This window comes from Bos javanicus, chromosome 21 (genome assembly GCF_032452875.1).
Source record: "Bos javanicus breed banteng chromosome 21, ARS-OSU_banteng_1.0, whole genome shotgun sequence".
NCBI classification, from domain to species: Eukaryota; Metazoa; Chordata; class Mammalia; order Artiodactyla; family Bovidae; genus Bos; species Bos javanicus.
In genome coordinates this window covers 32,651,010-32,665,512 of record NC_083888.1, presented here as the reverse complement: position 1 = coordinate 32,665,512, position 14,503 = coordinate 32,651,010, and the positions used below count along the sequence as shown (strand labels likewise).

General features: G+C 59.6%; 1 protein-coding gene across 1 annotated transcript in view; it reads right to left on the bottom strand.

Annotated features, from left to right (window-relative positions):
• Nucleotides 1–5,645: 5,645 nt before the first annotated feature.
• Nucleotides 5,646–14,503, bottom strand: part of CSPG4 (chondroitin sulfate proteoglycan 4) — a 35,768-nt gene continuing 26,910 nt past the window's right edge. Inside the window, exons 6-10 of the mRNA XM_061394766.1 lie at nt 12,939–13,137; nt 12,725–12,859; nt 12,459–12,625; nt 8,667–8,850; nt 5,646–8,390 (exon numbers count right to left, since the gene is read on the bottom strand). Of these exons, the coding sequence (XP_061250750.1) occupies nt 6,556–8,390; nt 8,667–8,850; nt 12,459–12,625; nt 12,725–12,859; nt 12,939–13,137 (2,520 nt within the window). The 3' untranslated portion in view covers nt 5,646–6,555. The remainder of the gene's footprint in view (nt 8,391–8,666; nt 8,851–12,458; nt 12,626–12,724; nt 12,860–12,938; nt 13,138–14,503) is intronic.

Here is a 14,503-nt window from a genome sequence, read left to right as displayed (position 1 = left end):
AAGGGATAGGAGATGGGGCAGAAATGAAGCAGTGGGGCTCTAGGCAGAGAGCGGGTGGCCTGCTCCTCCCAGCTGGCTCTGTCCTCTCCGGTGTCAATGATCCCATCACGAGTTACAACAGGTGGGTGGACTTGTACAAGTTCACTGGGCGGGCACAGTCACCACCTCTGCCCTCCCTCCTTCAGTTCATGGATTCTGCCCCCAGACTCTGAGGTCCTCAGGGCAGACCGTGGGGCAGAAGGGCGAAGGTCCTGAGGTCTGGAACCTTCTCGGAGTCCTCAGACCTTGCCCCAGCCATCTTTGCAGGTGACATGCTCACAAGGCAACCTTTTAGCCGGGTTGACTCAGAAGGGGCCTTTCCGGCCTGAGTCACCGCCTTCCAGGAGTGCCCAGGCTCTGCCAGCCTCGCCCACCTGCTTGCTTGCTCAACAGCCCTTTACAACAGGCTCCACCTTCCTCAACAAGACCCAGCATGGTTCCCCCTGCCGCTCTCTGGTTCTTGGCGGTCTCTGCCCTGGTCAGCATGGCTGGCAGCCCTGGCCCACCTGCGTTTGCTCTGCTGCCTTTGTGGGAACCAGGAATCCCACTGCTGGGAGAGGCATCCTTGGCATCTGGAGGGTTTGGAGACTCAAGGAGGCCCAGCTCTGCCAGCGGATTGCTGTGTGACTGTGGCAAGGCACTCCTGTAAGGTTGCGACTCTGAGCCCCCAAGCTGAATGCAGGCTATCCAGCAGTGGTTAGACCAGCTGGGCCAGGAAGGTTCTGTTGAGGGGTTGGAGTAGCAGGGGAGCCTGAGTGGTAGGGTTCTAGTTTGTCTCCCCCCTCCTGCCCTGTGTAATTCATTTTGACTCTCTCTGGTGGGCTTCCACATTTAACTTGGTCAAAGTGTTCTGCCCATGAGATTCTGAGCAGATAGACTCCAGGTGTCTGGGTGGGAGGGAGCCATGGTTCAGGTATGGAGGGACAGAGAAGAGTCTGGGAGGGAGAGAGTCAAACTTGCCCCTTAGAAACCTGAGATCTGCCTGGGCTCTAGAGGGGAGGCGGAGCCGGAGCAGCAGCGGGGAGCCTCATCAGCTCTCCTGGGGGATAAGGGGAGCTGGGAAAGGAGGTCTGGGTGGGACTGGTATGCGAGACCTCTGGGTCTGTGGGGAGGGGCTGTATTCTGGCAATAGATGTTTCTTGACCATCTCTGCATGCCTAGCATTGGGCTGGCATGACCCTGCCCCGAGGGAGCACATAGCGTTGAACTGTTTCCTATAAGGTGTAGACCTTCTGCAGGGAGGGGCTGCAAGGCTGGGATCTTCTCCCAGGCTGGGGGCCTCTGAGACCTGGGAGGGGAGGGGACCTGCGTGCTCCAAAGACAGTCCCAGTAGCAGGGCAGCACACAGGCTGGAGGTTAGAGTCAGCGTTTATTTTGGGGGGGCAGAAGAGTTAGCCTGGAAGCCTCCGTCCAGCCTCTCCTGCTCCCCACCCTCTACAGGATGGAGAGTTCTGGGGAGGCCCAGCCCCACTTCCTGATCAGGCTGGGAGGTAGACGCGCCAGCGGCTTCTTCCCTCTTCTCCTGACTGCTGTGCCCTGCCCTGGAGGAGACCCGATGCACTGACCGGTAACCCTAGCTGGACACCTCCCTTCTTTGTCCCTCCCTCTGCAGGTGGGGAGGGGCCAGAGAGGGAAGGATGGGCTAGATCACAGCCAGCTTGGTGCACAGAGCTGCTGCACTGTCCAGGCACCTGTCTGTCGCTGGGAGGTAAGGGTGGGAGTGGGCAACTCCTTGCCGACTCTTTTCGCTGGATCTGACCTCCCTGCCAGCCTCACCCTCCCCTGCTTCAAGGACTTAGACAACCTAGCTAATTTGGACTTCAGGACTGACACCTGAGCCCTTCATGACCTCACAAAGCTTCAGAAGGAAGCCTCGGGTTTAGCTCCAGGCTAAGGGCTACCTGAGCTGGCGGTTCCTAGATTGGGGGCCAGGGAGCTCTGTTAAGGTAGAAAAGTCACTTCTGGGCCACTGGTTGATTTAAGCAAGAGCTGCTTCTGTCTTTAGGGACTCCCAGGACATCTGAAGTGTGAAGGAGCACAGTACAACCCACCAGTTATCCTGGTGGCCACACGGGGCTCTCCGAGGAGCTGGCACCTTTCATGACGACTCAGCCATCAGTTAAATACTGTACCTCATTGCACTGAGCATGGACATGTGAGCAGGAGGTGGGCTGGGCATGCTCGGCATTAGCACTGCGTGCCTGCTCCTGCCATGGAAAGACCCGGCGCTCTGTAAGGAGAAACGAAGCAGCCAGAGCCAGAGGCCCTCCCACTCTGGGCTCCCCCGCACCAGCCAGCTCACGCCGCTAGGTTGGGGCACACGTGGTGTGGTAGTTACTCACTGGCATGTCTGGGGCTCTTCAGGAAGGGCTGGGTATATAACTATTTGCATCTCCCACAGGATTTTTGACACCAAATGCCCTTGCCAATGCCTGACTAATCCCAGCGGTGATTACCCAGGGATGACATTAACTATGAAAGGACCTAGGATGGGACAGGGGCTGCAGAGAGAGGAGTCCAGCATGTCTGGTTCCCCCATCTTGGTTCCACTCACTTGCCAGGGCTTCCTCACATGTGCCAGCCAGGAACAGCAGACCCAACCTGAGAAGTTGGGGAGAGGCGTTGCTGCCCAGGTACCTCCAGCCCTTTAAGATCTGGAATCTTCAGGGCCCAGAGGAAGATACTAACACCCTTGGCAGTTCCCACTGGTCAGGAGAGATTGGTTGTGGGGAAGGAGGACCATTTATCTTGCTTCCTATTGGAGGACAATGGTTCCATCTCTGTGGGTTCTACAGCCGCCCCAGCAACTCGACTTAAAGGGCCAGATCATAGAATGAGGAGAGGGGCTCAAAGGAAGCCCCCCCCTTTTTTTTTAGCATCTAAGAGGCAAAACCACTGAGAGTGGTGGGCAAGGCTTCTTCTGAGCTGGGGACCTGGGCCCCTCTGTGCCCTACCCTGCTCCCCACACCCCTTTCCACCATCTTTCCCGCAGTGGGGTCACTTCCCCACTGTGCGGAAGTGAGTTCGGACCTGGTGCTGGGCCGCATGTCCCGGGTCCCACATGGCCAGCTTCTGGGACTGTGGGAGGACTATAGGCAAGGGGCACTCAACTCTGGAGTTTGTGTACCTGTAAGTACGTGTTTGTGTGTGTGAAGGGGATACATAGGCAAGTATGTATCTCTGGGTTGTGTTTCTGAAGGTCTGAAAGTACTCAGCTGTGAGCACAAGCCCACATTGTATGTGTGTGTGTGTGTGTGTGTGTCTAACAGGGTCAGAGGCTCCCGGACATTCCTGAGTGCTTGTACACAGGCTGGCTACTATTCTCAGTGCCTGGGAGGAACCAGCTCCTTAAATGAAGGAATGGTGAGTTATTTTGTAAAGTGGGTAGCAACCTCCTTAAGTTGGGGGTGCTTATCTGAAATCTGCAAGGGATTTACCTAATAAACTGAGGCCCCATATTTAGAATGGACTCTGAGGATGGCGTGCCAGTCAAAGACCCTCTCCCAGGTCCTGGCAGAGCCGCTGGCACAATGCCTGGGTGCCAGCCCACTGTCCAGCCCAGGCTTGAAGGAGCAAGAGCAGTATAGGCCTGTGCCAGCTCGCTGGGGGCAGGGCAGGCTGGGCCACGTGAACAGAGAGGGTGTCGTCAGGCCTCTTGGGGGAACCTGAGCCGAGCGAGATCCTGCCTGGCGGGTCTGTCACCTTCATCTCAGCTTACACTCCCAGGGAAACTGGCTGCTCTGGGTGGAGGCTGGCCCCAGATATCAGGGCCCCGAGGATGCAGCCTTGAACTCCAGAGAGAAGCAGACCAGAGAGTGGGGCATGGCATGGAGACGCCCTTGGCAGGGCCCCTGGGTGAGGCTGGCGTGGGGTGGATTGGAGAGGCCAGGCTTGAAAAGGAAGCTGGAGCCAGGACTTTGAGCTCTGGGTACAGAGGAATCTCTGCAGAGCTGCTACTTATAGGTCCTGGCCACCTTCCATGAGGGGGAGGCTTTCAATGTGGCAAGAGGAGCTGGCTGTGCTCAGGGTTCTGGTCTACCCAATGCAGGAGACATGAGACACAGGTTCGAACTCTGGTTTGGAAAGATCCCCGGGAGTAGGAAATGGCAACCCACTCCAGAATTCTTGCCTGGAGAATCCCCATGGACAGAGGAGCCTGGTGGGCTACAGTCCGTAAGGTTGCAAAGAGTCAGAATGAAGTGACTTAGCAAGCATGCATGGCTGTCTGCTGTGCGAGACTCTAGACAAGCCTCTTGCCCTCTTAGTCCCCCCGGGTCCTCTGGGGGCCCTTCCTGCAGTGACCTACCAGGATTCCAGGTTTCCTTCCCAAAACTTCTGAGAGTAGGGGAAGTCCTAGGAGGCTGGATGCTGAGATGTGAAGGGCATCGTGGGGAGGGGTGGTGCAGGGACAGCAGTGTGGAGGGGAGGGAATCTCCTCTCTTGTCCTAATTCCTGGTTCAGATGCTACAGATGTGGAGAACGGCAGAGAAGTGATGCTGCTGAGCTGCCAGAGGCTGGCTGGGGCCCTCCACCCCCAGTGCAGCTGTGCTCAGGTCCCAGACACCCCTCCCTTCACCCTCCCCTCCCCTGCCCTCCCACGTCCCCCCACAGCTCAGACCACTTTCCTGCTGCTTTTCTCCTGAGGACTTCAACCTGCTCCCAGGGCCTGGGCTCTTCTCTGGGACCTCGAATCTGTCTCCATTGCCCACGACCCTGGGAGACCCTCTGAAGGGAAAGGACCAGAGAGTGGTGGAAGCCCGTCTGAGGAGGCTTTGTCTCAGATCTCTCTCTGACTACAGGGACAGGTGACTTGCTGGCACACTTGCTGCTTGCTCTGCCTTTGGAAAGGCACTCTTGGTCCTCTCGTTGGAAGCGTTTGTCGTTTAGTCCCTCAGTCGTGTCCGACTCTTTGTGACCCCATGGACTGTAGCCTGCCAGGCTCCTCTGTCGATGGGACTGCCTAGGCAAGAATATACTGGAGTGGGGTGCCATTTCCTTCTCCAGGGGATCTTCCCACCCATGGATTGAACCCGTGTCTCGTCCAACGACAGAGGGGTTCTTTACCTTTGAGCCACTAGGGAAACCCTGTTGGAAGGGCAGAGACCAGCAGAAACCTTCCATGGGAAAATCTCCAGGGAACCGAGCAGATGCACCTGTGGGGTCCTCCTCTATCCCTCTCCCCATGCCCCAGCCTTGGGATCCCCAAGTCCCCCTCTCTCCCTCTCCCCATGCCCCAGCCTTGGGATCCCCAAGTCCCCCTCTCTCCCCATCTTTGCTGTTCCAACCTCTTGAGAGGTGGACAGAGAAACAAGGCTGTGGAGCCTCAAACTCAGGCTAAGACATCTACAGCTGGGGCTCTGAATGTTTCTTGGTTTTGTTTTTCTTTTCTTCAAGCTCCTTGGAGAGGGCCTAGCTTATCTCTACCGAACCAAAGCCCCATCCCACAAAGACTGGCCCACCTGCTCGCACAGGTGGAGGCAGAGGAGATCTGAAAGGCTCCAGGAGGTGGAAATTCAGGCCCCATCTATCCTGGTGACTGGCCTGGGGAAGTGCAGCCTAGTGTGGACAGGGGCCCAGTGCATGGTCAGAAAAACAACACACAGCTGTCCAGAACCTCTGAAGCACCTTTTATCCAGGCCTCACAGAGCCCAGTGCCCCCAAGTACCCCCACCCCCAACAGTCCTCAATGGGCACAGGCATTGCAGCACTCCAGGGCTTGAGACCCTGTATGCTCCCCAGCCCAGCCCTCTCTGGGGCCACAGACCCACTTTCGCCTAGCCATCAGCCCATCAAGGTGGGGCCTTGGGAGTGAGCTGGCCTCAGACCTTTCTCCATCCCTTACCCCAGGGGCTCCATCAGTCTGGGCTGGCTCAGCACCATGTTAAATAGCTTCCTTGCAATCCCCCTTAAATAAAACCATCCCAGAGCAACCCACCCACCTGGTACCCTGGCTATATGATTCCACTGCTTATGCTTTTGAGAAAGTAGGGGGGACCCTCTCTTCCTGCCCTCTGCTCCAGGGAATAGCATCTCCCTGAAAAACCAGGGGAAGAAGTTTTCCTCCCCATCCTGGGGCAGAGATGAGGGGAGGCCTGGCACGGAGTGGAAAATCCAGGAATCCCCATCTGTCCCCGCCATCCCTCTCTGTTCCTTGCCCTCTTAGCAGCCTAGGTCAAGTGTGACTTACCCAAGGTCACAGACCCAGGACTCAGAGTCCTGCTCATCTAGGAGGTGGCTCTAGTTTTGATCACCCACACTAGCTCCAGGGCAGGGGACTGACTCTGTTCTTGGCCCCTTGCAGTTCTCTTGGCCAGAAGTGAGCCGGAGAAGTTCCAGCTCTTGACTCCACTTGGTCCTGGATCCCTGGGCCTTCCTCCCAGCACCCTCCATACCCTGGTGTCCCCAGGACTCTCTGGCCCAGGGGAGACTCAGACAGCACCAGGGCATGGGAGCAATGGGGCCGGGGCCCGAGCAAGCCTGTCCCTGGCCCAATCGGCATCTGGCCCAGGCCAGGCCTCACACCCAGTACTGGCCGTTCTTGAGGGCAGGGTTGGCTGTCCGGCAGAACTGCAGCAGCTCGGGGTCAGGCTGGCCCCCCGGTGGGGGCCCCTGGCCAGGCACGGCCGTCAGGGGGATGGCCTGGCCTGGTTCCACCTTGCGGAAGGTCTCGGCGTCACTGGCCAGGCCGTTTCGGGGCTTGGCGGTCAGCACCTGGACGTTGTGCTTGCCTGTCTTGTTGCGTTTGCGGAGGTAGAAGAGCAGAGGCACGATGAGCGCCAGGAGCAGGAGGACCAGGCAGATGGGGATGATGATGCTGAACATGTTGGCCTCCAGGAAGCCCAGGAAGTCCCCGCTGGCCACGGGGGGCACGGGGCTGGGGGTTGCTGGGCTTGGCCCGCCTGTGGGGGTGCTGCTCTCTGGCTCCCCGGCTTCGGTCCGAGCAGCCTCAGGCAGACTGAGCAGGGCCACTCTGTAGGTCCGGGCTGCGTTGAAAGGCTCCGTGGCAAAGTCCAGCGAGGCCACAGCGGGAGGGACACCCCTTGCCCACAGCTCCAGAGTGAGACTGTCGCCCGTGGGGCCGGGAGAGCTACCCTCTGGCCTTCCCACCTCCAGCCCCAGCCGTCCATCCTCAAGGTCCCGCTGAGTGAACTGCTCCACAAGCTGGCCGCCCCGCGGCTCTGTCCTGGCCCGGGGCACTCGTACCACGCGGCCGTGCCGGGGTCCTGCCAAGAGCCGGAAACGCGGCACACTGCCCGTGCGGTTGGCCAGCTCTCCCGCATCTAAGACAGTGGGGTCCAGGCGCAGGGTGGCACCCTGGGGCCACGGCCCACCTGTCCACACATGCAGCAGAGCCCTCACGGTGACGTTCACCGTGGCAGATGCGTTGGCACCCCTGGCCAGTGCCAGGATGCTGAACTGATCCTGAGAGGAGGAGAAGTTGGTGAAGGCAAAGACCACGTCTCCTTGGTCTACCTGGAGCTGGCTGAAGGCTGTGGCAGGCTGCCCGCCCACCAACAGATGCCCGTAACGGGGCCCCTGGGTGAGGCGGTAGGCTGCGTCCGGCTCCTCCCGATCGGAAACCACTCGGAGCTGCTGCCGGCTCAGGGAGGAGCGCCCTAAAGCTTGGGGCACCTCCAGGGGTGCCCGCAGCTGCACCTCAATGGCTGAGGGAAGGACGTCCACGGCCAGGGACATGAGCAGGGGCGGGCTGGCCCCGTCGGACACGCTCAGCTGGAACACGCCCACCACACTGCTCCCGTTGGCCACGAATACCAGGCGTCCTGCATCCACGTCAGCCTGCGTGAAGCGGGTCACCGGCCCCGGGCTGGCCCCCGCCAGGCTCAGGAAGCCGTTGTGGGGGGCCCGCTGCACCTCATACTCAATCTCTCCGGGAGCGGAGTCTGGGTCCACCACGCTCAGCTGGGCCCGGGAGACAGGGCTACGGGAGCCCCGGGTGAGCCGGAGCGGGATGGAAGCCTGAGGCTGCGGCGGCCGCTCATTCACATCGCGCACTGTGATGGCGAAGACCTCTGAGGTCTGCGGTCCTACCACGGAGGCCCCCGCCGGCCCCTGGAGGTGGGCGCGGAAACGGAAGCCATCCTGCTGGGTGCCCCCGCCTCCGTGGGCGTACACCAGCTGCCCTCTGGCCAGCTCAGACTGCAGGAAGTGGGGCCGCCCGGCGTGGAGGGGCTTCTCGGACACCAACAGCTGGCCCCGCGTGGGGAACTGCGTGATCTGGAAAAGCACGTCGTGCTCCAGGCGTCGGGGCGATGGGATGCTGGCCAGGAGGTTGGCAGCGTCGAGGGCTGCGGTGGTGATCTCAGCCCTCTGGCCTTCGGAGACCCAGAGACCTGGGGACGGGACACAGGCTGTGAAAGTCCCGTCCACCGAAGGGAGAGCCGTGGACCTTCAGACCAGAGTCTTCAAGGCCGGGATGTCCCTCCCTGCTTAGACCAGGCACCCCAGCCTGGGGCTCCGGGTCCCATGAGGACCGGTATATATCCCCCTGCTCAGCCCACCTGCCCATCCTCCCTGTAATGTACCAGGCCCTCAGAGCTGACATGAGCTGCTGACTTTTGGCCTTGTGCCCTCCACCCCCAAATCTGCCAGCCCATCATGCTGTTCACCTTTGTTCCTCCAGAGGCGGCTGGGGCGCTGGGGACAGGCAGCCTCGAAAGTCACGGTCACGGCAAGGGTGGCGACCATGTCGGGGGCAGGGGGTGAGGACAGCTGGAGCTCCAGGGCGTCATGGGCCTCCCAGAAGGGCTCGGAAGGCATCTCGTGCTCATACAGAATGTTCCCAGCATATACCTGCAGGGACACCCACTGGTTGGATGAGATCCTGCAGGGCCTGGAACCCCCTCCGAGGCTGGCACCAATACAGGGCACTGGGGTCTCCCTGGCAGACACCCAGAGCTCAGCCACCCTCGCGGCTCTCCCCAGTGTGCCTCCGTCTATGTCTCCATCAACTCAGGGGGTCACCATAAAACTGTCACACAACAGTGAAGAACTAGGCTCTGGATCCGGACGCCTCTGTCAAATCCCAGCTCTGCCACCTTGGGTGAGTCACCTCATCTCTCTGAGCCCCTGGGAAAGCAGTACTCTATCTGTGCTTCTCTCCACAGCAGTTCGGTCCTCTTTTGTATGAAATCCCTGTCCCTCTTCCCTACTGAAGCCGCGGCTTCTACCAATGCCCATCTTTTTCCCACGGCGTCAGTGTCCCCTCAAAGGCATTAGTCCCAATCATTAGGTAACTATGCTATCCACCCATCTTAAAGAAGAAACTTCTCCTGACTTTACTTTTTACACCAACATATGTCCTTCCACCTTTTAGGCTCTTTGCAGCAAAAAGCCAGAAGGAATAGTCTATACTCTCCCCTATGCGGTCTTGAGCACACTCCCCCCCGACTTTGGTTCCTGCTGTTGCCAAGGGGACCATGGCCTCCATGTCACTGAATCCAGAGGCCAGTTCTCAGCAGCCCTGGACACAAGTGAGCGGCCCTTCCTCCAGCCCACCCGATGGCTTCCACGCGGTTCTGCTCCCTTGGTTGACCTCCAGCTTCACTAGTTGCTTCTTCACAGACTCTCCTACTGGTCCCGCCCCTTCCTCGCCCGCTGCCCCCCGACCCCATGTCTGTGGTTTGGCCTTGACACTCTGCCTACAGGCACTACCCACGTGCTCTCACTGGGTCTCACGTCCTCAGATGCCAGCCATGAGACGACCCCTTTATTTGTCTCTCCAACCCCAGGCTTTGCTCTCCTGAACTCCAGGCTCATAGCTACCTGCTTCCTGGGCAGCTCCACTGGGATGTCTGAAGGACATCTCAAACTCAGCATATCCGAGACAACCCCTGACCTCCTCTGCCTCTCCCAGCCTTCCCACTGCGGAGGGCATGGCTCTGTTCGTCCTGTGGCTCGGGTCCCCAGACCCTGAGTCACCCCTGATTCCTCGCTTCCTCTCTTACAGTGTCATCTCTGGCCTGGATCATTCCTGGAGCCTCCTAACTGTGTACTGGCTCTCTCTCTGCCCACCACGCATGCGTGCTAAGTCACTTCAGTCGTGTCCAACTCTTTGCAACCCTATGACCCTAGCCCGCCAGGCTCCTCTGTCCATGGGGATTCTCCAGGCAAGGATACTGGAGTGGGTTGCCAGGCCTCCTCCAGGGGATCTTTCTGACCCAGGGACTGAACCTGGGTCTCTTAGGTCTCCTGGATTCACAGGTGGGTTCTAACACAGAAGTCAGGGTGAGCCTTTAAAAATCTAAGTTGGGTTCTGTCAGTCTTGCTCAGACAGTACAATGGCTCACCACCCTTTACCTTCAAAGACCCTGTGTGACCCGTTACCTGCGACCTCACCTCCTCCCTCTCCATTCCAGCCACGCCTGCTGTTCTCTAGGGCCAGCTGTGTGTTAAACACCAAGGAATAGTCTCCACTTCCATCAAGAAATCCACTCCCTCCCCTTCTAATCCCAATGTGTCCTCTTGGCTTATCTTTTGTTTTCCCCTTTTAGGAGACACAGGGAACTATTTTCCTTCTCGTGGAAAAACAGGACTTGTGCAATAGTGCGAAGGAAGCCGACTGGGGTCACAGTGTGTGGGAGGTTCGAGGCTTCCTTCTCACTGTTGCACCGGGGTTGTGGTGAAGTGGGGCCCCCTGCCTGGTCAGGAGGGGGAGCAGAGCTGGAGGTGCTCTTCAGAGGCTGTCCGGGAGAGGGGAACACAAGCTTTTTAAGAAACTGGAAATCAGGTTGCGTGTGGGTGAAATACCCCAACGGTTCTATCTTGATCACTAATTTAAAACTATTAATTGCATGCGCAAGCCAAATAAAACACATCTGCGGGCCAGCTGTGGTCCACAAGGACTGCCAGCTGTGACCTCTGGCCCGGGGCTGACCGATGAGCAGGAAGGAAGCAGAGACCCTCGGGAGCTGGGTGGTGGGAAGCTGGAGGTCTGAGTACACGAGGTGCTTGTGGGTGGGGGGGCTGTCCGGTTGGGGATGAGGCAAATCACAGGCGAGGTGGGGAGGGGTTCCTGACCTCTGGGAACCAGCAGCATCCTTTGCTGAAAGAATCTTGGACTAGCAATCCGAAGGCATAGCCCCGGGATGGCTTCTCGCTAGCCATGGGATCTGAATAAGGTCCCTTAAGTCCCTTGACCTCTGTAAGCCTCAGTTTCCTTATCTGTAGAATGGGGACACCTGGTCCCTGTCTTCTCTCCACTGCCCCCGGCTAAGAGTACTGGGCCACCATGGCGCTGTCAGATCCCACCCAGTTCTGCCCTGCCCCCTTCACCAAGGGGAGGGTGTGTCTGCCTCAAAGCCTCCTCCAGCTTCCCTGGGTGGCGCTGCCACCCTGGCCCCCTGGTGGCCATTCAATCTAGTCCACAGGGTGGGGGAGGGGCCTGAAGTCCTCCTCCTGCTCCACCCCTCTCCCTGGGCATCCCAGGGATTCAGGGTGCACAGCTGGCCTGCTGAATATTTAATTGTGGGGAGAGGTGGGAAGGGGGGCCATAGCAGATGCTGGGAGCACAGAGAACCCCAGCCTGGGGGATGGTGATGTGAGAGACCTGAGAACCTCTTCCCACCCTCATTAAAGTTCCTTCCTGCCCTCATGTGTAAGACATTCCCCCCACCACCCCGCGCCGCCACAGGGAGAGCCTTCAGGGCGAGCCAAGGCTGCCCTTGAATGCTGGGCGCCTCCTGCACTTACAGGGACCTTAATTTAAATGATGGCTGCTGGCCTCACTGGCCCAGGTAGCACAGAGCGCTCTGGGACCCCAGCAGAAGCAGCCTGGTGGTCTGCCTCTTCCCATGGCTGAGAGTTCTAGCTTTCACTGGTGGCCTCTGCTCGGGGGCAGCTGTGTCCTGAAGCTGCCCTGAAGCATGGATGGCAGCTTCATCCCCAGCTCGACTTACTCAGCTGCTTGTGTCCATTCGTCTGCTTTCAGGACCCACCCTGCTCCTTTCTGGCTCTTCACCTGAGCCCCGGGCTCACATCTCTGCCCACAAGCCCACCAACTGCCTTCATCCCAAACTCTACCCACCCCAAACCAAACACTGTCCCCCACCAGCCACTGGGGTGTCTGGTGTATTCTATGCAGTATACCTTTGCCCTAGTCCCCTAGGGTCCGAGTGCAGTTCCTTCTGGAAGCCAAGTCTGAGAACCTGATCCCAGGAGAACCAGGGCCCTAGAGCCCTGGTCTCCTGCATCCTTCTTCCTTCCCCTGGAACACTAAGCCCCATCCCTCCCCCATCCCCCAGCCTGGCGGCTTCTGGAAGGTGAGGCATGCAGGGCCTGGACCATGGCGGGCCCGGGGAGGCTGGAGCTGGTACCCGTGCCCACAAGTGTGTTCAGGGGGGCAGTGGGCCTTAGACTGGATGGAGTCTAAGCCTCGAGTGGCTGAAGAGAGCGGCCCTTACCTCTGCCTGAGTGAAGTTCTCCAGGGCCTCCCTGGTGCTGCCCCGCTGGGTGTGGAAGAGCCGGCCAAGCTGGGGACCCCGCAACACCCGGTAGAGCAGGTGGTGGGGGTCAGTGCCCGCACTGGAACTGGCTCTCAGGCTCTGGCTGCTGAGCGGCTGGACGGACCCTGCGAGAGGCCAAGGGGGACTGTCGGCCTCTGACCAGGAGGCAGGGCCAGACCCGCGGCCGCTGGGGAGGCAGAAGGGCCCTGGTGTGGCTCACCCACCTGGGCAGACGGTCAGCGTCCGGCTGCCCTCCAGGGAGAGGAGCAGCTGCTTCTGGGCCGTCACCCGGAAGAAGTGTCCCGCGGAGCTGTGCTCGCCGTCAGACAGGCTGAAGCGGAAGCCTCCGTCCAGGGCTCCTGGGACAGGAAGGGAGTTGAGCCTCGCCGGCCCGCGCCGGCACCCAGCCTCGGGGCACCCCCACCTCTTGGCGCCCACCTCTGTGTGAGAAGAGCACGAGCCCGCCATCGAGCTGGGCCTGGGTGAAGCTGTGGGTCTCGGTGCCCGGCGCCGTACTCAGCACCACCCGTCCGTTGCTGGGCTGCTCCAGGGTGTAGACCAGGTCCTCGGGTCCAGAGTCGCTGTCTGTGCCCCTAAGGGCCTCCGCTGGGATGGGCACCGTGGCCCCCTCCCACATCTGGGGATACAGGCCTGTGAGGGATCTGATCCCACCAAGCCTACCCACTTCATTCCTCCCTGGCCTGGAGGCATCATCAGGGCTCCAACCGCACTGCCATCCGGGGCTCCCCCGCACAAAGGGGCCCTCCACCCCATTCACTTTCCCCTGTTGGCCCAAGGTTCCCACGCCCAGGCTCCCTGCTCTCCATCTGCCCTAGTCCAGCTTGTCCCTCAGGGCCAGCTCATGTACCCCTACTCCAGGAAGCCACCAGCTTTCACCCATCAGAGAGTCTCCCCACCCTGACCCACAGTGCCACTTCTGTGGTTCACCGGCAGGGCAGGGGTCTCCCTTCAGACCCTCCATGGTGAATCTGGGCAGGGGCACAGGATGGGAATCGGATCAGGATACTTAGAAATGGGCTCCCCTTCCAGGTGAAGGATGGGGTGGGAGGCTTGGTGAGCTGGAGAGGCTGGCGGCAGACCACTGCCTTGCAGCACTTGATGGGGGCGCAGGTGCTCCCAGAGCAATCACGAGCCCCGAGCCCGGTGGGTGAAGGCTTCCTGGGTGCAGGCAGCCCCTCCCCATGCTCAGAGTGAAGGGGAGACCCCACAAGCCTCTCTCCTGTTAGCAGGACAGGATCCTATTCCGAGGGTCCTGTTGGGTCAGCAACTCATGAGCAGTATTGGGGAGGGGGTACCTAGAAAACCAAGCACTCTGGGGTTTCCTCTCCCAACCCAAGGCTGACCTCAGCCAGAGCTCTGGAAGGAGGGCGTAATGTATAGACCAGGCCTTAGCACAGGGCTCCTGGTACAAACACAGTGGACAGCACCACCTGGTGGCGAAATGGCACACAGCACCATCTGACTGTGGTCTCCCGGCAGCCCTCTGCCTGAAACCTACCCTCTGCAGGCCTCCCCGGCACCGGGCTGTTCCCCACAGGTACATCCTATACACCAAAGATTCTCATGTCACAGGCAGCCCAAATCGGCCCTCTTCTGAAATCTTCCATAGCTGCTGCTGAGCCAGAGGCTATACCCTAGAGGTCAGCATTCAGTGCCCTGCCCGTTCGCTATCCTGCTGTGCGGCCCTGGTCAAGCCACACTCTTTCTTTTCCATCGGTGACTTCCACTGTGACCCTGGAGAAGTCCTGTCACCTGTCTGGGCCTCAGCCTTCACTTCTGCTGGATGGGGACCCCACTATCCTGCAGTAGTGTAAGAGTCAGGGGATTGGGGGGTCCAGCTGTGGCCTGCACTTGCTGGGGGTGGAAGTGGGGAGCAGTTGGAGTCCACCCCTAAGGGTTTGAAACAGTTTTCCTCAGGAGTCCTGGTGCTGAGCCAGAGCAAAAGCTTCCTGATGAGGGTGAGTCCAGGGAGCAATGGGACT